At 39.6% G+C, this 25619-nt stretch overlaps 1 protein-coding gene across 1 annotated transcript in view; it reads left to right on the top strand.

The window, feature by feature from the left end:
• The window catches only part of SH3BGRL2 (SH3 domain binding glutamate rich protein like 2), a 40564-nt gene extending 16381 nt beyond the window's left edge, over positions 1 to 24183 (top strand). The window contains exons 2-4 of the mRNA XM_031610820.2: positions 2607 to 2792; positions 18327 to 18407; positions 19522 to 24183. Of these exons, the coding sequence (XP_031466680.2) occupies positions 2607 to 2792; positions 18327 to 18407; positions 19522 to 19530 (276 nt within the window). The 3' untranslated portion in view covers positions 19531 to 24183. The remainder of the gene's footprint in view (positions 1 to 2606; positions 2793 to 18326; positions 18408 to 19521) is intronic.
• The last annotated feature ends 1436 nt before the right edge of the window (positions 24184 to 25619 follow it).

Raw genomic sequence — 25619 nt, 5'->3', positions numbered from 1 at the left:
TTAGCTTGGAGTAATCACAAACAAGAACTACAGGCAGGATTGTGAGGCTGACGCATGCCTGAGGCACAGATCCAGTTGTATGGGAAGACAAAGATCCTGTGGTTTTCTTGGGGAACAATCAGCTGGTTTCAGTTGTCACAGATGCTCTGAGCATCAATCTTAAACAACAAGGCGTAATTTAATAGGATTTTTAATGTAAGTATTTCTCCTGCTTCAGTTTACAAACTTCAATCAAATCACTTGGAGGAGGAGATGATGTTGCTTCTCTGCCTAACATTTTTCAAGGCACTTTGTTTCAATTTATACAGCTGGCACATCCACAGCTGATAACTCCTGCAGATGTCGTGTGCAGAATTGCAAATCTTCTGGCTCAAAACCCCCATCAATTTATTTCCCTTCAACATCTTAATTAGTTTTATAAAAATAAAAGGGAGAGATTAGGAAGTGTGTGATTGTGGGAGAATTCTCATGGCGTGAAGGGTAAAATGTGAGGGAACTGCTTAAAACTGAGCTGCAGTTCACTTCATAGTGAACTGGAAGACAGCAGACGAAATGATTACATATACAACAGAATGTGGCTTGGGCATGGAGAGCTTTGCCCAAGGCTGCCTTAGTCTCACCAACAGCTTACAGCAGTGACTTCAATGTCACAGCATGCCAAGAATTGTCCCCACTGTACAGTCAGTGCACAGCCACTCTGAGAAGTGCAGGTCTGAAAGACTTGGCGAGGGCATGCTGCTGTGCATTGGGATGCTGCTCTGTCATTTGCTGGCTAGTCCAACCTGTGAAGCTGATGAATGCCATAGAAGCAGAATTCAAGTTGGTTTTAGCAGTACTTCATTGCAAACAAACGACATCTCCACATGTTTCTTTAGGTGTCTTATTTCTATTTTAATAAATGCTTAGTAATCACCATTAAAATAAAATAAATCCTACTTTGGTCTTCTCTTGAAACTTTGCTCCTACATTGACCATAAATTTCCTTATCACAATTTTTAGGGAGGCAGTAGAAGCCAAGTTTGGTGCCAGCAGTGATGACAATGCAGTAATGTACCTGTTATTGATATGGTATTACTTTCATGCATCTTTTAGAGCTGCCTTCTGTATGAAAAAGTGATTATTTTATGGTATGCCTAAAAACTAATACAGCTTATGTAAGAAAGAGAGAAAAACACCACCAACAACACCACAAAAAAAAAAAAAAAAAAAAAAAACCCATCAGCTACAAACCCACTTAGAAAGGCAGTAATCATTTAAGACTTTTGTATTTCTGGTTTGTTGAGATGGCTACTCTCTTAGTTCAAATGAGCAATAATACCATCACTGTTACTTCCAAAAGATGTGTGTTTTTGTTCTGCATTTAGATGGATGCAATGGGCTGTGTGACAAGAGCAGCTAGCACGTGCACTTTAAAAATCCTGATTTCCATATAGTATTTGGGTCATATGATGCCCGCAGGCATGATTCATCCACCTGGGCTTTATGCCAATCAGCAACTGTGTGGATACAACACTCCAGGAATACTGTAAAATTATTAAAGTGCTATTTTTTCTTCAAATAATGCTGTTGATTATAGCTGTAAAAAAAAAATAGCATATAGCTTCCTTCTAAAGGAAATTGTTTCATTAAGTAGATGCAGAAAATACAAAATGAACTGAAGAGAATGCAGAGCAGGTTAAGACAAATGAGCACAGCTAGTTTTCTTCAGTTCTGCAGACTTTCTTTTCAAAGGTTGCTGTCTTGCTCTGTTTGAGGCAGAGATAGTCTTCACCTGATGGATCTGCTTGAAGCCCTGCAAGCTGTTAAGAGCTGACCTTAGTTAGCTGCAATGAGCTAAAAACTTTTGGTGTTTTGCCTTAATTAGGCTTTCATATAAAGATGATAATCTCTTTGGAGGGAATAAACCCCATACATTTAATATGTACCTAATGCATTTTTTTTGTGGTGAAATTAATTTTCAAGAGATAAAATCATGCTTATTTTTAGACACGTGCATTATGCAGACGGATGCTCTTAATTAAAGATTCAACAAGCCTTGTTCAGTGAACTATGGAGCTGCATTTTTATAAGATATCTTGGTGTCTAGGAAAACAAATATGTGCAACTGATGCTGTTTTTTTTTTTTTTTCATGCATGCCAACATGTCTATCTCAATAGTCTCCTTTAGGAGTGGACTTGCCAGGTTGCTTACCTTACATTTCTATCTGGCTTTATGCTTCAAAAATGTAACCCCCCAGTGGTTTTGAAAACCAACTATATCTTTTAACTTCTACTTGTTGTTCTCACACACTTCATTTATTTATCCTTTTAAAGATTCGTCAGAGAGTAAAGGCTGAAAATTCCACAGTTGAACTAGAGAGACAGCCTTCTAAAAATGGGATGAGGAGATATAACCTTTGCCAACTTGTAGAGAAACAGCAGTGTTTAATATCTATGAACTTAAAACTGAAAAAACAAAAATTCCCCTCTTTCTTCCTGAGTTCTTGACTTTCTGTAATGTGGAAGTAGGACAGGAGAGAAGGAATGTACTCAGGTTTGTAAACATATCTGGGTTATGGTTGACTTGCTCTGATGTATTGTGTTTTTGTGTTTTTTCTTTCATCTAGATAAAGAAGAGGCAACAAGATGTGGTGAGGTTTCTGGAAGCCAATCGCATAGAGTTTGAAGAAGTGGATATTACGATGTCAGAGGAGAAAAGACAGTGGATGTATAGAAACATTCCTGAGGACAGGCAGCCTGCACAAGGCAATCCATTGCCACCACAGATATTCAGTGATGATCGGTACTGTGGAGTAAGTAGCTGTTACAGTTGTCAACAGACAATGTGGCTGTATACCCTAATACCTTAGCATGTTGGAATCATAGGATCGTTGATTGGCTTGAGTTGGAAAAGACCTTAAAGATGATCTAGTTCCAATTCTGCTGCTGTGGGAAGGATTGCCAACCACTACATCAGGCACTAGAACACCTTGCCTACAGCCCCTTCACCTGGACGTAGAGCAGCAGACTACAACACTCTGGTGCTTCAACCATCCAAGCAATTCTTTATCCACTTAATAGTAAACCTTCAAATCCATACTTCTCTGATTTAGAGATAAGAATATAGAGTGGGAAAACATCAAAGGCATTGTATACCCTCTTGGCCTTCTAAATAGGCAGAACTTGCTCTTGAGCTTCTTCAGTAGTAAATGAATTAATGAACTTGGTGGTAAAGTTCTTTTGTAAGACCACTGGAATCTGGTGATTTCTGGTTTTGCTAATTGAGGCTAGCAAAAATTCAGAAGGAAATCGTTGGTACCACAAATGAGAACATTGACTAGATTGAATCATATTGTTATTATAATTAAGCTCCCTCTGTGTTGCTGTTATAGTGCAAATTTCATTTATGCTCAAAGAACTTTTGTAATCTGAATCTCTAAGGAAAATGAGGGCTATTTGCTACTTGATTTGTAAAATAGTTTTATTTTTTCCCTTAAGAAGAGCAACTTGACACTTGTTCTGCTGACAAACTAATAAGTTTGAGAGCTCATGAATCTGACAACAAATTGATGGGTGGACTGATTTTTCTGATGGTGTGAGCTGCAGTAACATTTCCATCAGCTAGTGCAAGCTGAAGTGGTAGCCATGGACTGTTACATTAAGAATGGCACCATATGGATGTTTTACTTCCCTACTTAGTCTGCAGCCCTGAGTCTTAGGCTCTCTTGTAGTCTGGGAAAACCTTCCCAGAACTTAGACTCTCCTTAGAACAAAGTTTAAAAAGATCATAGCTGTGTCCTCTCTGCCTTGCTATATTCTTTTGTACATCAACCGTATGATTTGTATATCCTTCAGGAGGCAGGTTTTAAGGTACTTACTGAACTGTCTGGTGGGAGACAGGGAGGTTTGATGTGCCACTCTTCATGCATCAAGAAGTAATTTTATAAGATTTGTATGTGAGTTCAGTAGGAGGATAAAACAGGAAAGTTTGTGTCTGATTTGTAATAGATGGACCAGGGTAAATGTGGATACAATGAGATGGAGGGACATCCAAGCTAGTTCTAACTTACTGCCGTCTGACTCTACTGTAGTGCAAGTAAGCTGCTGCTGGCTGATGGATCATTCAGATCTGCTGAGAACCTGTCAGCTGCACTGTGATGGCTAGCTTAATGCAGGAAGAGCACAAGAACTGATTCAGGATCCTCTGCAACAAACAAATTACACAGAATCAAAGAATTCTGTGGGTTTGGAAGGGACTTCAAGAGATCACTGAGTCCAACAACACTCCTGCTAGTGCTGGTCCCCTACAATAGGTTGCACAGGTAGGCATCTAGACGTGTCTTAAATATTGCATGTTTGTTTGGAACTTCCTATGTTCAAGTTTTAGGCCATTCCTATTGATACACACCACCGAGAAGAGCCTGGCCTCATCCATTTGCCCCCCATCTCCCTTTAGATATTTATAAACATTAATCAGATTCCCTCTCAGTCTTCTTCTTTTCACCAAATTGTATATGATTAGCAACTAGATATTTAACATCCCTCTGATAGGTAGACAAGGCCAATACAAGACCTCTTACCTCAGCTATGTAACTCATACCTTCCTACTTCAGGATGTAAAATGTCCATTGAAGAAAATTATCTGGGACATGGAAGGAATTTTGACACTCTTGTAGCAGCTCCTCACTCGTGGATATCAGCATTTGTATTGTTCAGTGTGATTTTAGCGAACTTGGGTAATGCAGTGTTCTAAGCAGTTGTTTCATATCGATTCTGCATCTTTGCAGTTTTTCTTTATGGTATGTTTTAAACAAGTCTTAGAAATTGCAGCTTGGAATTAGTGAGGCAGAAGATGTCATGCAACATGTGAGATGATCTTGTTAATCTGTCTGCTCAGCTGATAGCTCTTCTGGTTGAGCAGAGTTAATCTTCTTACTAGACCTCACTGGCTACATGAACCCCTTCAAGGAGCAAATGTTTTGTTTTTTTTTTCAAAGCAATGTATTTTCTGAGATGAAGGAAAAAGTATGTGCTGGATCTCCAAAGTTCATCAATTATCCTGCTAGCACTAGTTAATGAAGTTCTCAGATAATAGGGGAAGCAGAACACTAGGCAGGAGACAAAGGAGGTCAGTGCTAGAAAGGAGGTTATAATATTGTAGAAGTTAGATGAAATCAGCAGGCATTACACATCACGTCTCCTTTTTGATTTCCACAGTGAGGATTTTCACTGGTTAATCTTTACATAATATAAAACAGCAACAAAATGTTATTGTATAACTTTAAACTAAAAAATAACCACAAAAATTTCTGTTAATTCTGTTAAATTGAAGCTTAACATTCCTGATTTGTGTCCAGCCAGTTTCTAATCCAATATGCTCTATTGACCAACACTGTCTTTTTCTGTCCCTGCCAGTTCTACAGTCTCAGCATGCTACCAGGAGCTACCTGTGTACTCGTTCCGACTTGCACATTATCACTGACAATGCAGACCTAGAATACAGACTGATCAGATCCTTTGCTGTTTCCATAAAAATATGAGGGCTAGACAAGGAAAAGCAAAATATACTTTTGTTCATAGTTTCAGGAGAGATTCATGGTAGTATGACATAGGAACTTTGAGTACACGTCATGTTCATAGCCATACAGTTGTTTTTTTTTTTTCTGTGAAAGGTCATTACTATTTGAAATAATCACTTTTCAGAAGGCAACTGAAGTTTGTCTTCAGTGTTTCCAGTTAGTATCCGTGAAGTACTGGTGTTGTCCATTTGAATATGGGATAACTGGTATAGAGAGGAAAAAGGTTTGAAAAGGTGACTCATCCCCCTCTCCTCCAAACAAACATGCAAAATACAGGGAGAGGGATCCTTCTGGTACTAACAGACAAATCCCATGTTTTGAAGCATAAGTGAGAGAGTGACGTTTTCCTGAGCGGATGTAATTGCAGATACGATCATTAATCTGTCTTTTTCTTAATCTGACATCCACTCTTCAATTTTTCAGTTAAAAACTTTGTTAATGGGATATTGAAATAGGAACTTTTTTCAGTGAGAATCATTTTTTATTTCCTGTGAGCAAGCTAGATAAGAGCTGAGAGCACACAATAACATAAATCATTTTACTGATAATCCAGTATTAAGTTGTAGCAGTGACACTATGATAATTTGGGTATTTTTGTGACTCTACAATCTGTTGTTTCATCTTAGTGACATTGCTGTAATATTGTATGTCTCTGAGAGAAGTAGTCTATATTTCAGACACCATACACATGAACCTCATTTAATTTACAGTGGTGTGAATCTGAGATGACTATAGTTACCTTGCTATAACTAATATCATGAAAGAGATGGGAAATGCCAGTGCTTGACAGCACGCTCCTTATACACTTTGCATACAGAAAAGTAAAATTAAGATACTTTGGAAAGGCTGTAAAAACTGAACTTTTTTTTCCTCAGAAGGCACCATGTGGCGTTTTGACAGCACAGTTCTAGTTCTCTCCATTGCTAGAGTGTAGATAGACATTATAATTTTACATTAAACATCCCTTTCTACCATTTGTCAAATGAGTTTTACCAGAGTCCTTGTGTACAGTAATGGAGGACAGAACAGTGACTCCTCCCCCTCCACTACCAGCGAAGAACCTACATAGACTCTTCTTCACTCATCTCCTTTTCTACCTCTGGCCCCTCACAGCTTCCTGCCCAGGGCAAATGAGTGTGGAATTGGAGGAACAAGAGTAAAAGAACTCATGGATTGAGATAGAGACAGTGAGACAGTGTAATAGGTAAAGGAAAAGGGAGAGAATGGAGCAAAAAACTAGTGGTGCAAAGGTGATTGCTCACAACCTTGAAAAGAGAATCAATGCCAACCTAGTCTAAAAGCAATAGCTACCTTATTTTATTGCTTGTTGGCATTCAGTATCTATTTGGGCAGTTTGGATCAGCTGTCCTAGCTGTGTACGCTCCCAACCTGTTGCCCAGGCCTACCATTGTGGGAGGTAAGAAGGGAGCACAATGAGAAATGGAAATGATTTTGCTGCTGTGCAAACAGAGTGGAGCAATAGCAAAACACTGGTGTGTTATCAGGGCTATTCCAGTCACAGATCCAAAACAAAGCACCATAGTATGAAGATAACTCTATGCCAGCCAGACCCAGTAAAATCTCTATTTCTTATTCTGTACTATTTGTTGCCCACATCCAATATATCCTCAACACCCTCCTCCCCCCTAGTATTTTTATGTATACTTTTACTATACTTATCATTCAGTTAGTCTATGGGCCATCCCCATCGGGTGTCCATTCCACTCATTTTTCCATGACTTGGAATCCATCTGTTACAGTGGTCATCCAGGAGAGGGGTTGGATTGGACTGTTGGGCATTAAAGCTAGTTCAGGTTTGGTCACTGGCACACTTACCCAGTATTTTACACGGCTCACATACCTTGCCACCCAGGGATTGATTTTCTTTGGTCATGTTCCTGGACAGCATTTCCAACTGGTTGCTTAATTTTATGTGAAGTCATCATCAGCTTCAGTGCATGCAATAATACTTAGCAATCTGGTTACACAGGGATATTCAAGAAACTGGAGGGCCATTGTGACATAGGTGGGAGCATCTGCCCTGGAGGAGTAGATTTCATTCTTCCTTCTTTCATGAAGTGGCTTCTGGACTACAGGAGAAAGAACTATCTGCCAGATGTTTCCACAAGACGGTTCCCAGAGTACTGGGATGGCAGCAGTGCAGGGGCCACATACTAGATTAGGCTAGAGGCCAATGCTTTTATCATAACTCTCCCAGGCAAAGCAAAATTAAGTGATAACACTGCAAAAGCTGAAAGCAGCCATTAACAGCCCTTCATGTTTGATGTAGAGAAAGAAAAGGAAAAAAGTAGTGGACCTAGTGAGAGAACAAAACAAGAAACTTGTCTGAGAACAGACAAGTCAGCACTGTGACCAGCAGCAAGTAAGAGCCTACCAAGTAACAGCTAGGTAAAAAGTTTGTTCTAGCACACTATTATCAAATCTATTGCTGTCTTGAACACATCTTGAGACCCTGTTCAGGTGCCAAAGCAGACTGCTATGGATTGACCTCTGTCAATACCAAGCAACAGCACACCTGCTTGCTCATCTCACACTCCAAGCAGATTGGGGAGAGAATAGGAAGAGCAAAAGTGAGAAGAACTGTAGGGAGACAGTTTAGTAAGTGAAGGAAAGGTGAAAAAACACCAAATAATGCAAACACAGTCACTCACCACATCCCCAAATCAGACCAATCTCCAGCAAGTCTCTGAACAGCGGCTACCTTAGAAGAAAACTCTCCCTGGTGTTCATTGCTGACCATGTATTTGTATGGTACGGTATACCCAACAGCTAGCTCGGGGAGTTGTCTCAGCTGTGTCCCTTCCCAATTTCACTGCAGGAGGCAGTGGAGAGCAGAGTTAGAAACAAAGACTTTAATGCTGTGCAAGCACTGCTAGACAACAGCCAGAACATTGGTGCATTATCGAGGCCAGACCCAAAGAAAATGAGAAATTAAAGACTGTAGTTCATTTTCTAAGTTTTCCTAACTCAATTACTTGCTTTCAAAGTTAAAGAAAAATTCAATGCTCTACCTTTCATTGTATATTTCTCTAACAGCCAGATCAGTAAATTTGCTCATGAGTTATTTAGATTCTTATGTAAAGAACTGCTGATAGCATAGACTGTGGCACTAACAATTCAGTATCCTGCAGATTAAAAACACTATTTAAAAAATGAATGGATAAATAATTACCCTGCTTAGTGTTATCTTTCTTGTACAAACACAGAAAGTCCAGACAAATGGAGAGGTCATTGCAGACTGGTACATTTGGGGCAAATTCACAGGGGGACTATAATATGATGTCAAAAACTAAAATGCCTTAATTTTGGGCATTTGGCTTCTGGAGTGAAGTATGTAGACCCTGAGCATGGCTTAAGCTTCTTCACCTGATTGGCGAGGAGCTACAGCTACACAAATCCAACCAGGATCAGCAGTAACCAGAACACTGGGCATGGAGAGTTCTTAATGTTGCAAGCAAGAAATACTGAAAAAGTGGTGTCTGAATTTAGTTCTATGTCTCACACCTCCCTCTTCTGTTCTCTTGTATTTCCACAATTGAATTTGCAGTCTTGCTAGCCTGGAAGTAAATCCTGGATCTGTTCCGGAGATTAGAAATCACCCCTTTCCCAGTGAAGCTGCACTCTGATTTTAACCTTAAAAAGGTTCAAGTTAGTGCTTTGAAACAGTGATAGTTTTCTAATCAGAAAATCTGCCACTGATGTGAAATTGTCTGAAATTTAGGATAACCAAAATTAAAAGGAAATCTGTTTCCAGGTGGGAGTTGTACGGAAAATATTTACACAGCAGACTGACTCTTCTTTCTCTTTCTTTTTTTCTTTTTTTTTTTTCCCTCTTGGAAGCTGTCCAGATGTTTAGTGCGTTAGGGTAAGCACTACTGTCTAGTGAGCACAGCAGTAGAGACAGAGATATTTGATATTTATTGTCCTTCCCTGAAATGCAATATGTGACTATCAACTCCATCAAAACAGTGAAGGCCTACAGACAAAGAAATAAAATAGGCTGCTGAAAGGGGACAGTGTTCTCAAGAAAGTGTTCAGTGCGCAGTCAAATACTGTTGCAGTGATTTCTCTGTACTGTTAAATTTCTGTCTTTTTTTTTTTTAAGATACTTTTTTTTATGTGTGTAAAATGACAAACTGGTTACTACTCTCTAATAAGGAGAAAAAGAGAGAATTTAAGAAATCTGGCTAGAGATCATTCCAGAGTTTCTGATATGGCCTGCCTTGGTGGAGTTTGTCATGCAGAGCTTGAAAGCTGTTTGTTTGGATCCTGGAGCAAAGTGACATAATGCCCTTCCAGCATGACTGCTCCAGGGTCTTCAGTTCAGGAGACAGGGCAGCTGTGTGGCTAATGTGGTATCCAGCAAGGCTACACACAGGTCCTTGCACCCTTGCATGGATCTTGTTCTACTCAACAACTTGGTGGTCCAGTTTAGCCTTCAGAAGAGTGATAATCTCGCTAGATAAAAGTTAGAGTGAACTGCTCAGGTATTGTATAATGTCTGTTTAGATTAATGAAATGCTTCTGAAATTTTCTTTATTGTAGTGGAGAGAGAGTAAATTTCTGCTGAGCACTTCAGTTTTAGCCTGAATTTTCTGCTTTCTAAACATTAGCTGTTTCAAGGTAAAGTGGCAAGTATGTTCCAGTAAACTATCCCACCCTTTAAAGGTAATAGCTGTAAAGACTGGATATGTTTTGGAGATATCTCAGTCTATTTTCAGATACTATTTCCTAAGTAGAGTAATATAGAGTGTTTATGTATTTTGGAGGAATTAAAGATGACCAGTATAAAACTAGAACTGTTACCGTAATATAGCAAAAAATACTGCTTTAAAAATTTTTTTTTAAATTACATTGATGTTCTGAAGACATAGGTCACTAGCAGTTTCGTTTGTGATCTTAGCTCTCCTTTTCATGAAACGAAAGTTTCATATTGTGCCATACTTTTTTGGAGAAAAAGAGTTTATTTTTGATTGGGTCAAGACAACTTTGACTACTGACTTTTGTAAAAGACCCGGGCTTCTAAAATATGCTAAGGATGAAAAGACTCATTAAGTGGCAGTAAAACATTGAGAGTACATAGTATAGTGAAGGATATGGATGTAGCAGTATACTGGAGCAATACCTACAGAAGGCCATAGCAGTGGTCAGGGAACAAGAAGAATGAAACAAGTAACTCGCTACACCATTGTACCACTTGTAATCATGCTAATATAATTAAATTCTAAAAACACTTTGAAGGTGCAACAGTTGTAGTTCATTTATAAGCAAACATTACGTTAATTAACTGCAATACCATTACAATTTGTGTGGCTTTCTTCTTTCTTTAATACTTTGCCATTTCTGTTCTTCCAAAGACCAAAGAAAACAAAGAAAAGGCTGAAAGATGTTTCTGACAGTCTCATTCTCAAAAGAAATAAATGGAAGAGGGGAATCCTTTATTTTTCTTTCATTGCTCTGAGATGTCACCTGATCTCAATACAAGTAAAATGTTCTAAGAGGAAAATCAACTAATGTAGTTGGCATGTCCATTGTAAAGTTATAGGTGCCTTGAAACATGATCAACTTGAAATATGTGCATGCAGAGTTTCTGTGTAGGATGGTTAATTTATCTTTTAGCCGTGGTTTCTTTGAGAGGGTGACTACCACAGTTCACTCCCTGGTGTTTCAGCCCCTCCCTTCTTTCAAACTCCTGTCATTGTCAGATTGGATAATATTCAAATTGTCCAAACAGCTTAACAACATGATAAATCATAAAATGATTAAGGTTGGAAAAGACCTCTAAGATCATTTAGTCTGACTGTCCACCTTCCACCAATACTGCCTACTAAACCATGGTACACAGCTGGATCATGTTCAGCCAAGTGTAGACCAACACCCCCAGCTCCTTAATCTCTTCACAATCTTTCAGCCATTCTACCCCAAGCCCGTAGTGTTGCCTGAAATAGTTGTGGTCAAAGCGCACCACTTGTGACTGGTTGCCAGCTGCATTTAACTCCATTCATCACCAGTCTCTGGGCCCAGCACTCCAGCTAGTGAGTCTCCTGCAAAGAGTCTACTTGTCCACAGGCCACAAGCAGCCAGTGTCTCCAGGAGAATAACATGAGTGACAGAGTTAAAAGCTTGGTTGAAGTCTAGGTAGACTACGTTAACAACCTTTCCCTCATCCACCAGTTGGATCACTTGATCATAGGAGGAGATGAGCCTGGTCAGCAGGACTTGCCTTTCATGAACCTGTGCTTGTCAGGTCTGATCACTGCTTCCTGCACGTGCTGTGTGATCTCACTCAAGATTATCTGTAAAGTTGCTGGAAAAAAATAGCTAGAAGGTGCACAAAAGTGGCATACCTGTTGTCATCCATATTTTTTGGATGGACACTCGAATATTTCCTGCCCAAGTGAGCATTCTGATATCTTAATTTTGAGAAGCCTTTCTGTACTTGGACTCCCTATGCAGAGGTGAGGGAAGTTAGTTCCTAGGTATGTGATGACTGTGTATCCTTTTGTGGTTGTTGAATGAATGGCAAACATAGCAACAGCCTGATTTTAGCATGTAACTGTCCAAATAATAGAGCTGTAGCCGACATGGGCCTCCTTTTTATAAAAGCCTTTGTTTTTGGAAGCCTACAACTGGAGAGATTACCAAAGTAAGTATTTAGCCCACAGGAGAGGACTAACAAATTGCTTTGTAGAGTCAGTTATATAAGCTCTTTAAAAATCCTGTCCAGAGATCTTATCAGGAAGTTAGCTAATGGAAAACTAATGTTTAGACTGCCCATGTTGTGCAGGAAAGATTTTCTTAGTTTTGTGTGTTTATATAATACTGTGAATACACATGCACATATGTTCATTCTCCAAGGAGAGCTGTGCTGAGTAAGGCTTTCCATTGTAATCCTAATCAGATCAGCGAATGAATGTCATCTGTCCCAGAGAACTGAGCTGCCCTTTTTAGGAAGGATGCTAACAGCATGTTCTCAATGGCCCACAGTATTCACTTGGTCAGTAGCAGAGTGTTCATTCAGTGTGTTTAAATTATGAATTGCCCATTATTTCTTGTAAGAGTACCTTGCCTCTTTCATAAGAATAGAAAGGTCATGATCATATATTAAAAAAAAAGATTGCTAAAGAGAAGTTAAAAAAGCATGGCAATAGAGGTCTCTTTATATGCTGTCCAATTAATGATTACATTTTTAAAAATCTGCATCAAAAAGCAATGCAGGCTACACTTGGGCAAACTGCTTGTTTTTCTACTTCTTTGTGTGGTGAACACCTGATAAACAATAAGAATCTGTCTGAAATGTTTAACAAGTTCCTTCTTTTTCTTCTTGCAAATTAAAAGCAAATGTGAAAAAAAACAACTTGCTCTTTTAAAGAAACTTACTGGAAAGAAATTTATTCACTGTCTTTGAAACTGCAGTCGGTAAAAATGTTCTCTATTTTCAGTTGCATTAACGTATAGACAGTATCTGTATAATTGCTGACTGGTAGATGAAATTTGCTTTGTGCTAATGTTTTACTTTGGCCCAATGCCATCACTCTTTTGTTATTATCCTTGAAGGACAATTATTTACGCTGATCTACAGCATCATCAATTTTTACTTCGATGTGCAGCAAATATTTTCTAGCAGCAATTGTAGTGTTATTTAAACAAGTCTCAGTTTATCTGCTTAACAAATGGTCAGCCACATTATTTATGGCAGTGTCTGTAATCACATCATTGAAATGATCTGGTGTCATAGCAATAGGAATACAGCACACACAAGGAGTCTGCATTATAGTCAAGATGCAGCTGCTTCTGTAGCCAGGTTGAACTTTGTGAACTACTTGGTGTTTGCTGCTGAGAGAAGAAGAGCTATCCTGGAAGTGGAACTTCTAAAAAGCAGAGAATTCCCAAGGGCCAGCAGCTTTCCTACTAGGATAAGCTGGCATAAAACCCACATAAATGCCAGGAAACTGTAAGGCATTTGTGTTGTAATAAGGCATCAAATCCCAATTACCAGAATGCTTGTCCACCAGGTCAAAGAATAAGCAGCTCTTGCTTCATGGTAACATTTGGGCAGTGAATGTTAATTACCACCTGGGGCAACTTTCTTCTGAAGACCTTTTCAGCCACAGACTGTCTCTGTCCTGGTTGGAGTCACACAGCAGGAGCAGGGAAAGCAAAGATGAGCTGTATGCTACTGTCATGAAAGGCCAGCAAGGTCTTGTGTTGCTTTGAAGGTGAGCAGTTGAAACTTAAGTGTTGTTAGCTTTGTTTATTTTCAAGAAAGCGAGAGCTTATTATGTCAGCTGATCTGTTCTCCAATAGCTCTTCCTGCATCTTTACTGCCCTGGTGGTAAAACAGAGGGGCTGTATCCTGGTCAGACTACTTGGTGATCAAGCTGCTGCTGCCTTTACAGATGAGAAGCCAAGTCTGAAGCAGTCATGTGGCTGGTATCCTGTTAAGAAGCATTTTCTGCCTTGAAATATCCTTTTACCAAACCCAATTGTTGTCCCATTGCTTTTCTATCCCCTCAAACAATCCAGAGATATATTTTTTATCCTGTCTAGCACTCCTTATTCTCTGTTACCTTTCATACCCTCATCTTCATGATTTATCACTCATATTTTTGTGTCTTTTCAACTTTTCCAGAGGGATTGAGCATCTCTGTCATTGATTATTCATGTCCACTGTCCCCTTAATTTTATTAGCTACTAAATTTGCCATGATTTTATATGTTAATAAAGTGTAATCAGCAGCTCTGGGAAGCACGAGGATCATAATAAGTAATACAGTCACATTTCTGTCTGTACACATAGCTGCCTTTTGCACTGGGGCTGTGTGTGTCAGTTTGCCACATTTGTGCATTTTTTAGTTTATCAGCTGATTTCTGAGTGCCTCTAGGGCATGGGAGTACCAGGGTCAAGACAGCACTACTCTGCTGACCCCAGCAAAGCCACTGTGCCTGTGGACTTGTCAGCAAGAACATGGTACTGGTAGTGAAGCCCAGTTCAGACCAGGGAGCCATTGCCTTGCCAAAAATAGTGGATAGTGGGTTACTTCATCCGTAGGAGTCCCATGGAGTTTTTTAAAGGGGAACCCCTTAGATTGCAAATGTGTTGGGCTCCTGTCTGACCTTAGCACCATTTTCCTTCCTCACTGTCTTTCTATTTGGCTCAAATATTCAGACCTTCTCTTTATACAGGTCAGGTGAATGATGGGATGTATTTAGAACATGTTATCTTTCGTGTATTACCGGGAAAGCCAGAGATGCTCACTTTGAACTCTTGCCACACAGGAGTAAAGCAAAACTGATGAGTCCTTGTGACTATAGTACTTGAGATCATGTTTCTCAAAAATCTCTTAAAAAACTGCCTTACTGAAGTGATTTCTGTCAAATTTTATAGAGCTATTATGCATTTTTATAACGTTTTTTCAAAGTATTTTGAGGTCATATATTTTCATTGCAGACATTAATAAGAAAACTCCTGTTTGAAATTTTACTGCTGCTTTATTTGAAAGTGTGGTGCTTTTTCTTCCTAACCCGCAGTAAAGCATGAAAGCGTCAATAGCATTATAGTGAGCTTTGTAATGCAGATATTTCGAAACACGGGAGAAATTTCTTCTAGCTGATCACCTTTTGATTGTTCAGTGTTCTGTTCATTTTAAAATGAATGAATTCATTGGGTTCTGTGCTTTTATAATCATACTATTAGTTCAGCTCATTAGTTAACCTTCAGGGTCTTTTTAGAGAGTGAGTTCACATCTGATAGTCAGAAAAAATGTGGGATAAACTCAGGGGTTCTTCTAGAAGTAAAAATTGATAATTAGCACTTGCAGAAAGCTTTTGATGATTGGTTTCTGGATTGGTTAATATTCATAGATACTGGTGCATGAGCCAGTCACAAAGTCACTGTCAGAGCAAGGAATGCAGCTCTAATCCTTATGATGCTATTTTCTGGCTGTGACTATTTCCACACCCTGTTTTTGTTTCTCATTTCTTATGAAAACGTGAAAAGAACATGGTCTTGAGTGATGGATTTAAAGCTGATTGAGACATCAAGATTAGGAAAAAGAACAGGACTTGAAAATGATGATGCAAGATGAGGACTCAACTTGCATCTCTTGGACACTGCTGAGACAAACAGGTCACTGGGAGCTCATGAAAACTGTTTGTGCTCTTGAAAGGAAAAAAAAACTCCTGGTGGGCTGTGAAAATGATGTTTGCCTTGAGACATGCAGCTGCAGAAATGCTTGCAGTAGCAGCCTGCCTGCAAGTTAGTTGGTTACAGTCTTCAGGTTTATAAAGAGTTGCCTAAGCCAATTTAAACCTGCCCGAATGCCAAAAGGGTGCCCTTATTTTTCTCACTGTGGGTTGTACTCACCCACTGCTTCCCTACCTTTGGTTCCAGAGACAGTGTGACATATGTAAGGATAAACCCAGGGTGAAAATAAAGAGTAGTTCTCAGATCATACTGTCTTCACATGTGCTTGCTTATACAACTCATGCTCCTCGTGGCTTTTCATCTGCTTTAGCAGAGCCAGGCTGGATCCTTTTCAGATTTAGCAGCATCTGTGCAATTTTCTGGTTTTATTCTTAGAGGTCAAGGGCTTAATTGATCATCTTTTGGCAGTGCTGCAGTATTGCTTATTATTCATCTAGGTATTTAATGATTACATTGCTCTCTTTTCATCCGTGGCATTGTTGGGTTTGCTTCCAGTAATGTTTCAGCTCATACCATGGCCTAGCTGTGAGATCTTTCAACTTTATCTGGATTTACTTTGTGCCTATTAATTTTAGATATATGTTAAATCAGAAGCTACCATCAGCTCATCACCCTCAAGGATTTTTCATTAATGGAAATGTGTCTATTTCCTCTATTTAATTGTATGTTTAATGTCAACGTTAGGTAGAACAGGCTGTCCCTAAAAGTAACAAAGAAGGGACTTATAACTGTCTCAAATATCTCCATATGTTAGCATTTTAAAACGTAATGGTAATAGTTCTGTGCTCATAATGATAAGCAGCATCTGTCTGCAAGGTCTCTTTTCCAGTCCATGATGCTGATCAGGGCAGGAGACTGTAATTTCCTATGCTCCGGTGTGGCTTTATTCCTTCAGGCATTTAAATCCCCTGGCAGTGAAAGCAAATAAACTTGGCATTTCTCATAGGGCCAAGTGAGTAGGTGGCATTTATTGGAAATTATGTATCACACTTGGAGAAACATTTTTTTTTGCTTCCTACTTAGAAGCTGAGAAGGCAAAGTGTAAACATGAGTGATGGTAGGGTAGGCTTTGGTAAATTTTGGTTGGAAGATTGAAGGTTCTTAATCTTACACACCATTATGGCCTTCCAATGACAGCCAGGTCAAAGAATTTCTCCTTTTCAACTAGAGCTTCTTTTGCTTAACTTACATGGTCCCCTGTGACTGTGGGTAGCTTGCGAGTTTACAGGTTCAGGAGAAGGCAGAAGTGGAAGGAAACAAGTGGGCAAAGCAGATATTCCTGGGCAAAAATTGAGGTTGAATTTCAGCGATAGCAGCACCTGTAACTGTTACAGTGAGAAATCAGTCTCAAAAAACTAACAAGATCAGAGGATAGGAGCAAAAGGAGTGCTAAATTTTGAGGTCAGGAGCATTGCAATCCACTCCATGCAGATGGCAAGTACGTGGAGGTCCAAAGACTATGTGTTACTATTCTGTACTGAACATGTACATGTGCGCAGTCAATATTTAAAGGGACTTCTCTTACTGAATACATTTAAGTGTAACTACTGATTTTAGATATTTAGAAATAATTGCTACGTAATGATGAGCACATAGCTGAAATTTCCTGACACATACATAGTATTTTATGTGTCAGAAGTAGTTAAATAGGAATTAATATTCCACTTTATAGCCATGTGGAGGAGGAGGAGTCTGAACTGGGTGCTTTTATTGTTGGTCAGTGGCCATAGAGGAAATCTTTACTAAACTGCTAAGAAAACCTGAAACTTCTTGGCTTCTTGCTATTTGCCAGTTCACTAACCTGTGCTCTGTTCTTAACTATTTCCCTTAAAAACTGAAGTCTATCAGCTTGTCTGATGATAGAAGAGTAGCACTTGTCCTATGCAGTAACAGTGAAAGCAGTAGTAACACTTTGAGAACAGAAACTGATTTTAAGCAGCTCAAACCTAAAAGGAACATAGTTATGACAATGAAACTTTTTTTTTTTTTTTTTTTTTTTTCTTTTTTAACCTTTCTATAAAACAAAATTCTTTATGGTAGCATTTCATTTATAACCATGTGATATGTCCAAATCTGAGATAGGATTGCTGACTTCAAAGGATGAGAGTTGTACTGAAGTCTCTTTGACCACAGAAGAAGTGAAGGGGTCGGCTGGAGGTTTCCATGTTAGTATTTTGTTTGCTGAAATGCATGTTGGAAACCTCATCAGAATCTTGTTTGAATTGTTAGGCACCTAAGTACTTTAAAATAAATCCGCAATGGATTTCCTGTTCATGCAAATCCGTGTTTATATTTCTCTACCAAATAAAGTAGTGAAAGGTGTTTCAATTAGAGAATGTATACATTTTTTCATTTCCTTTGGAGTTGGTGTCATTACCTTTCAGAATCAGTTTGCATGGGAGAAAATGGGTAAGTATCAGTATTTTCCTGAGCTTTATTACATATCATCCTTTACTCTGATACATAGGGTGGGAAGATCAAGCAGGAAAACATGAATACAGATGTTGACTCATCTTTTTTTTTTTTTTTTTTAACTTCTAGGATTATGATGGCTTTTTTGAATCGAAGGAGAGCAACACTGTCTTCTCCTTTCTTGGACTGAAACCTAATTTGGCACCGAAGGTCAGTGTAATATGGCAGACTTTTCATGGAATTCTTGAAATATTGAGACTGAACTTTCCTTAAACTGAATGAACTTTGCATCTAGATGCACAGCTACCATGGTAGCTATTCATGTTAATGAGGTAATTGAAATAGTCACAAAGAGAAGTAAAGCATTTAGAATAAAAAATAAGCATACACATATGAGGTAATTTGAGTCCTCACATAATGAAGTTTGAGAAGTATATTTTTGTGTCACATTATCAATGTAAATTGATAGCAACTGGCTTTTTTAATTGGACAGAGATAGTCTTGATCACTGGAATGTCTGGAGCTTATGTCACCAAAATGTCATTGTGCTGGGCCAGCCTGGCTATATGGCCAACAGAGACAGCACTTACTGATTATGCATTATTATTTTTTTAAATGCTGACTAGATGGAGCAGCCAGGAGTTGCAGATACTTTTTGGATCATAATTAAAATTTAAAGAATACAGATTTGCAGAACAGAGTACAAATCCAGTGAACATATTTCTGTTGAGGACAGTATAATATATGAGATATTATTGCCACCTGGAAGCCTGAGTAATACCTTCAAATGGCTGTATAGAGCACCTTTGGGCATTAGATTAGAAACATAGGAGAGGATTTCCTTCCCTTTGCTGCTGTAATATAGCTGTGGTTGGTAGTAGTGCTGCTTCAGGCCTGGATGGTAGCTCTTTGGTATATACAGAGTCACACTTCTGTCAGGAGTTTATTTCTGGATTGCCTGGAGGAGAGGAGTAGGAGGGAACTTCATCAGGGAACCACAAAAGCAGGTTATTTTGGCAGCATGCCTTGCTTTGGCGCTTGAAGAGTTAGTCCTAGGAAAAAGATGTTCTATTGCAATTGGAAATAGCAGCTTGTATGCAGTTATATTCCTGGGAAAGAGCCTGCTATAAACCTGGAGGATTGTCATTACAAGCTTGGCTAGAACACTGTATCAGTCCAGTATTGTTTCAGAGGGATGCGTCCTTAGCTGTTTTGTGGACCAGGGGGTAGGAACATCCTATTGAGAGAGTTACAGACACAGAAAACGAGTATGTATTCATAGCATTAATAATCTTTTTTTCCCCCTCTCTCTTCTTTTAAATAGGAGTCATAACCCTAGAAAACCTCTCTGAAGTATCAACAACTGCATCTTCTGGATGAATGACCCTGTTCTTTAGCACATGACAGCTTCACTTATGGATCACTGTGATAGAGCAAACATGTATCCTTAGTAGTAGTCTGCTTGCTATAAGATGGTGCTCTCCCACCAGTGTGGAGTTAATAAGATGTATATGAAATAGGATTAAGGCTGGGCTACGCATCTTCCTTTTTAAAAATACTCATTGATGGTAGCACTTCTATCTTTGGATTGCTTTTGCAACTAGCACTGATATTCTAATAGACACATAGGTTTAAAGATAAGAAGTGGAAGTGCAGGGCTTCTGTCATTCATGAGTAAATTCATACAGACAGGTTCCTTATGTTTTTAATTCTACTAACTACTGTTTCTGAAATTACCTCATCAGCAGAGTTAAAATACTGGTGGTTATTAGAACGTTTGTGCTAACTACTATCCAGAAACGAAAAACTGTTGATCTTAATATCTTAAGATCTCAGTTCAAGCCAATAACTGCTGTATTTTTATTCTACATTTATTTATTATTATGTTTATGCTAGATCATTTTTATTGTAAGAAACATGAGTTGCTAACCTTTGTCATGAAAACTTGATTTGCCTCATGATACCGGCTCCTTAAAAACAATTGTTATCATGAACGGGGTGCCAAAGCAAAATATTTTGACATGGTTCCTTTTCCAAATGAGTGTGAAATGCATGTGAAATCATGTGGTGAAACTGTACTGGTTAGTTCAAAAGAAGAGGTCCTTCTTAGCTAAATATTACATCATTATCTCTTTTCTGAGAAAGATTAAACACCCAAAATTGGAGATCTATAGTTGGACTGTCTAAAAATGAAATTTTGCCAAAGCTTTGAGTTGACCTGTATCAAATACATCTCCACCATTAGCCACATAAGAATCAAAGAGATACTTTTGGAGAGAGCATTCAGTCCCCTATAATGGTAAACACTCTGCCACTGCCCATCAGCATACCAACTTATGTTCCCATGCATAGAATTGTGGAGGTGCCTCAAAGACAGTGAGAAAGCTGAGCATGTACTTTGCTGGACGAGGCCATGGCAGTCAGCTCAACTGAGAAGCAGGAGCCAGGTGGAGATTGCTTCAGTAGAACTGTAATGACAAACACAGCAGATGCAAGGCCCATGACTTGCCAATAACCATTACAAAACATGTTCTGGAAAGAAATCAAATTGCATTCTGTGTTTTGAATCAAGTCTGGCTGTTAAAATAAGAGCTATGCTGTAAACTGTCTGATTCTTAAGTGACTTCATAATGACTGGATAGTGCTACTCAAATACACGTTCTCACATCTTTGCATAAATGAAGGACAACCAATCATGTGGGAAAGCTTTTTTGCAATCATGGAATCTCTGAGGCCCAACTTCTTCTAAAAGGTGTCAGAAATGAACCCTGTCTGTGTAACAGATCTCATGTTCTATTAAAGTCAATAACCATGCCGTCCTATATGAGTTAGTTGGAATGGACAACTAGCAATCATCTGGTCCAGCTTTCTGTAAACCAGGACTCACACCAACACTAGCTCAGGTCAGATGTGGGTTTGTTTAGCAGTGTTAAAAACATCCAGAGATGGAGATTGCATAACTGTCTATTTAACCAGTGCTGATGCTGCAGTAATCTCCTAGCATCCAGCCTGTTCTCCCAGGTAGCAACTTGCGGCTATTCCTTTGCTTTCTTTTCCAGTTCTCACAGGAAGAGTTTGGCACCACCTTTTTGTGATCCAAGATAGTAGTAGGATACCATTAGATCACCTCTTAGTCTTCTTGCTAGACTAAACGAACGCAGCTTTGTTAAACTCTCTTCATAGACTCTGTGTTTCAGGTCCCTGGCTGCTTTGGTTTGGTGGAGGGCTACTCTCTCCAGTTTCTTCAACTGGAGAAAAGATGGATGAAATGTTTCAGAAGTAGCACTCATCAGTACCAAGTAGTGCATTGCTGGCTTATGCCCAACCTGACTTTCACCAAATCCCGCGGTCACTACCTTGAGAACAGAACTTTGCTTTTATCCTTTTCAAAATTCAGGAGGTTTCTTTTAGCCCAGTCTTCATGGCTATTGAGATCCCCCTGGCCTGAAGCTCTGCCAGCTGCTATCAGCCACTCAAGTTCTCAAGCTCTATGTTGTTCGCAGTTTTACTGAGGGTACACACTAGATATTTCTCCAAGTCCCTGCCAAAGATGCTGAACGATAGAATGTTAGCCTCTCAGATTTTGGACAAGAGCCTACTCAAGACTATAGAGGTATGATTTGAACAATTTTAATGACTACCAGTTTCTGGAGTAAAGAACAGGCTACCTTCCTGTTGGTGTTGTCTCAGCTACAAGCTGCTTACATCTGTGTGACTTTTCCCTTTAGTACAAAGGAAAGAAAGTTTATAAAAGGAGATGTTAAGCTTTAAAATGATATCCATCCATAAATCTTTGGACCCTCTTTGGTCCCTCTTTGGACCCTTGGGTACTTCCTCAGCTCAGCTAGGGGGGCTAGATGGAGCAAGAGCACACATGGATTTCATGTCCATGGTGGTATTTACTAGACAAAGTCTTGGTCTTCTTCTAGAGGACCTTCTCTAGAGGACCCCTTAATGGAGGTTGATAGCATTCATATGTATGTGTGTGTGTATACAAGTATATGTATATGCATTTTTAGGATTTATGTTGTATGTCGTAAGTTATTATTTCACTCTTGTCACCAATCCCATATTGTCATGAGACTTGACCTTTACTATAAGAAGGGAAGGTGACACAAGATAGAGCTGTACATTAACAAGTTCTATGTAATTTTTTTTTTTTAAGTTAAAGAATCTTAAACTTAGAAAAAGAATACAGATATAAATTGAGATAATTATACTGTTAATTACAGAGAAGCCATCCTGGATTTATCATGTACTTGATATATTGTAAACTTAGAAAACTGCCTGAAGTCCCACTTTTGAAAAATTCACACAAGTGAGTAAATCCATTTGAATAATCCCAGGGTAAATCCCTGGCTGTCTGTTGCAAAAGGCAAAATCTCACTGAATTCTCCAGGGATGAAATTAACTTTAGAGAATTCTTCTTGAATTTTGGTAATTGTAGAATAGAAATCTCCAGCTCAATGGAGAGCAGTTCTGTTGCAGCCAAAAGGTGAAAGTAGCTTATTTCAGAGCATTCCTGTGGGTATAATCGGTTGTCTGGAGGACAGCACTAGCTCCAAAGATGTCCTGCTTGTTTGCATGGATTGGCGGTGTAAGTCCCTTAGAATGTTTGCTTTTGAATTACAAGCAGCTAGCTAAAAGCTAGAAAGTATATATGTTGCTTGAATGTGAATTTTGTCTGTTATGCAACAGCCTTATTTTTGTAATTAAAGCAAGTAGAGTTCTAGTTTGTTACACAAGATGATCTGGAATTTTTTAAACCAGTTTTGTAATAATGAGATGTAACTATTGGATAATGGAAAAGTTCTGTGGAAATGAGCCATTTATTGAAAGAAATAGAAAATTCCTAATTTTGTTTAAAATATTTTGCATATAAAGGTGATCCCAATTTTTAGCTAATATTTGTAATTACCCCACTTTTTAAAGGAGAGAGTAGTGTGAGCTAAACTTTAAATATTTTATACCTAGCTGAAGTTGTTGTGTGGGCCTATGTGCATGTACACATTCACTGTATCAGTGGCTTTATAGAGATGTTTTTGCTTGTGCCACACACTGCTGGATAGTGCCTTGCCAGAGAGGGGACTGTTACTGTAGGTTCTTCTCAGATGTGCTCATCTTTGAACTCACAAAGGGGTAGTTTCTATTATCACTATTTTTTTAATAAATCAGTATGTTGATTTTGTGGCCTCAGTCAAGAGACACGTGCTTTGGCTGTTTAGAATCAAACCTTCCAAGGAAGTGGATGTGGAATAAAGCCCCTAAATCCATCTCTATGCTTTAAAATAACTCTTTTATGGAAGCATTGAGCAGCCCAAGTGTTATCACTGAAATGGAAAGATGCTGCCAGCTCTTTGTGGGTTTATTGGTTGTCCCTCCCAGTTCCCCCACCCCAGTCAGGCCTTTCATTTAGGGAGTCTAGCTCTTGTTGGAATCCCATGATAGCAAAGTGGGAGCCTGAGACTTTAGGCAGTGACTTGCGGCTTTCACAGGAGCACAAGACTGGGATCTTCACCAGGTAGTGCCAAATCCCATCGATTTTAAGCAACTTCCCCACTGGTTTCACCAGAGCTTGGTGTGCGCAGTGCAGGGAGATGTAAGCATGGGCTGTTGCCTCTTCAGCCTGAGGAATTTGGGAGGAGAAATGGAGAGCTGCTTCTTGAGGGCATTCCTTCAGCCAGGGCAGATCCACCTCATTCCTTTCATCCTGTTCTTTGCCTCGTCCTCATATGCTTCATCCCATCCTGCGCAGACCTGTGTGCAAAGCTCCTGCTGCCCGCTGCTTGTAACACTGCAAAAGCAGCGCTGGTGCTCGCCTCGACGCGGCCTCGGTGTTCTGTAGCTTGGTGCGGGAGGGAACACGTTGCATCCTAGACTGTGTACACGTGGAGTTTTAAATTATGTATTAAAACTGTGCTCGTCTAATAAAAAATGTAATTCGGAAAAGGCGTTTGGATTGTGTTGTGTGCGCCAGTGAAAACTACGGCGAAACGCCGCTCTTTGTCCTTGCTGCAGCTCCCTCTGGTGACAGCCCGGTGCTGTGGCTTGGGATAATTGGTAAATACTATGGAAACGAGGGATGGCTTGGGCCAGCAGCTCTACTGGGAGTGCATGCAGCCCTCTCTATGCCACAGTGCCTGGAAGAGATAGGGCTGAAGGCTTGTTTTCTTTTTGCTGCTCTTAATTTGTGTGCTAATGAGAAGAGGAGGGAAGAATGTAGTTTGTGAAAAGGCAGAGGTGAATGATGTGCTGATTTTGGCTGTAGGAACTAATATAGCTCATTTACTTTTAAGTATGATATGAGCAGCATACTAATATGCTCATATATTTTTATCGTTTAATTATACACTTTCTAATTAAAATTATATCTGGAGAGGATATAACTTTATGATAGAGTCATAAGATCGTTTGAATTGGAAGGGACCCTTAAAGGTCATCTAGTCCATCTCCTCTGCAGTTAACAGGGACACCTACAGCCTAGATCAGGTTGCTCAGAGCCCCATCCAGCCTGACCTTGGATGTCTCCAGGGATGCGCCATCTACCACCTCTCTGGGCAACCTGTTCCAGTGCCTCACCACCTTCATCATAAAAGACTTCTTCTTTATATCCAATCGAAATCTTCCCACCTGTAAGTCTGAAACCATTTCCCCCTGTCTTATCAGTACTTTCTGCCTCAGCTTCCTTTTTTAATATACCCCCAGTGTCCTCTCTTTACCCACTGCAAGTCTCTCTGCTTGGATGGGCATTGCAGAGGATGCACAGCTCTTTCCTGCTTGCTATGTTTCTTTCTGTGTGTGGGGGAAGCCCAGACTCACACAACCTGAGACGTGAAACAAGTCTGGCAGAACCAACCTGCTGGTGTGCACTTGTCATGAAGTGATTTAAAGAGTGGTGGTGGCAGTAGGAGAAGCCTTCAGAGTTATTTTTGGCACCCAGATGGCACAGCAAAGCTGCTTGGGGATCCAGTGCAGGCAGGCTTGGAGGCTGCTTGGAAGCGATGGGACTTTTCCTGTGGCTTGCTATGGCTGAAGGCTCTCAGGTGCCCCTTGGGATCTGCTGTCTCCAGTGCTGTGACCCATTGGTATGGGCTGCACATTATAATCATAGAATCATAGAATCACATAGAGATTAAATGGAGGTGGAGGAGGCTGAGGTGGTGCCAGGGCCTCTGGGCAGTGGCAGCATCTCGTCCTGCAGTGGGCTGCTGGCACCCTGGTGTCTAGGGGAAATTAGATCCCTGGGATGAGGAGTTGTTCTTTGTACAACAGTAGCACCATGAAGCACTTCTCAGCGGGTGCTTTAATTACTGCAGCAAGCAGAATTCATAATTTAGAGATGAAACAAAGACAGAGACGGTGTTGGTATTTGCTTTCAGTATTTGGCAGAAGCCTTGTCACTTAGCAGTTTCTCATTTTAGC

The sequence above is a fragment of the Phasianus colchicus genome, chromosome 2 (assembly GCF_987193195.1).
Source record: "Phasianus colchicus chromosome 2, bPhaCol1.hap1.1, whole genome shotgun sequence".
In the NCBI taxonomy this organism is placed as follows: domain Eukaryota; kingdom Metazoa; phylum Chordata; class Aves; order Galliformes; family Phasianidae; genus Phasianus; species Phasianus colchicus.
The sequence above is the reverse complement of the archived record's forward strand: the minus strand, read 5'-3'. Positions and strand labels throughout refer to the sequence as shown.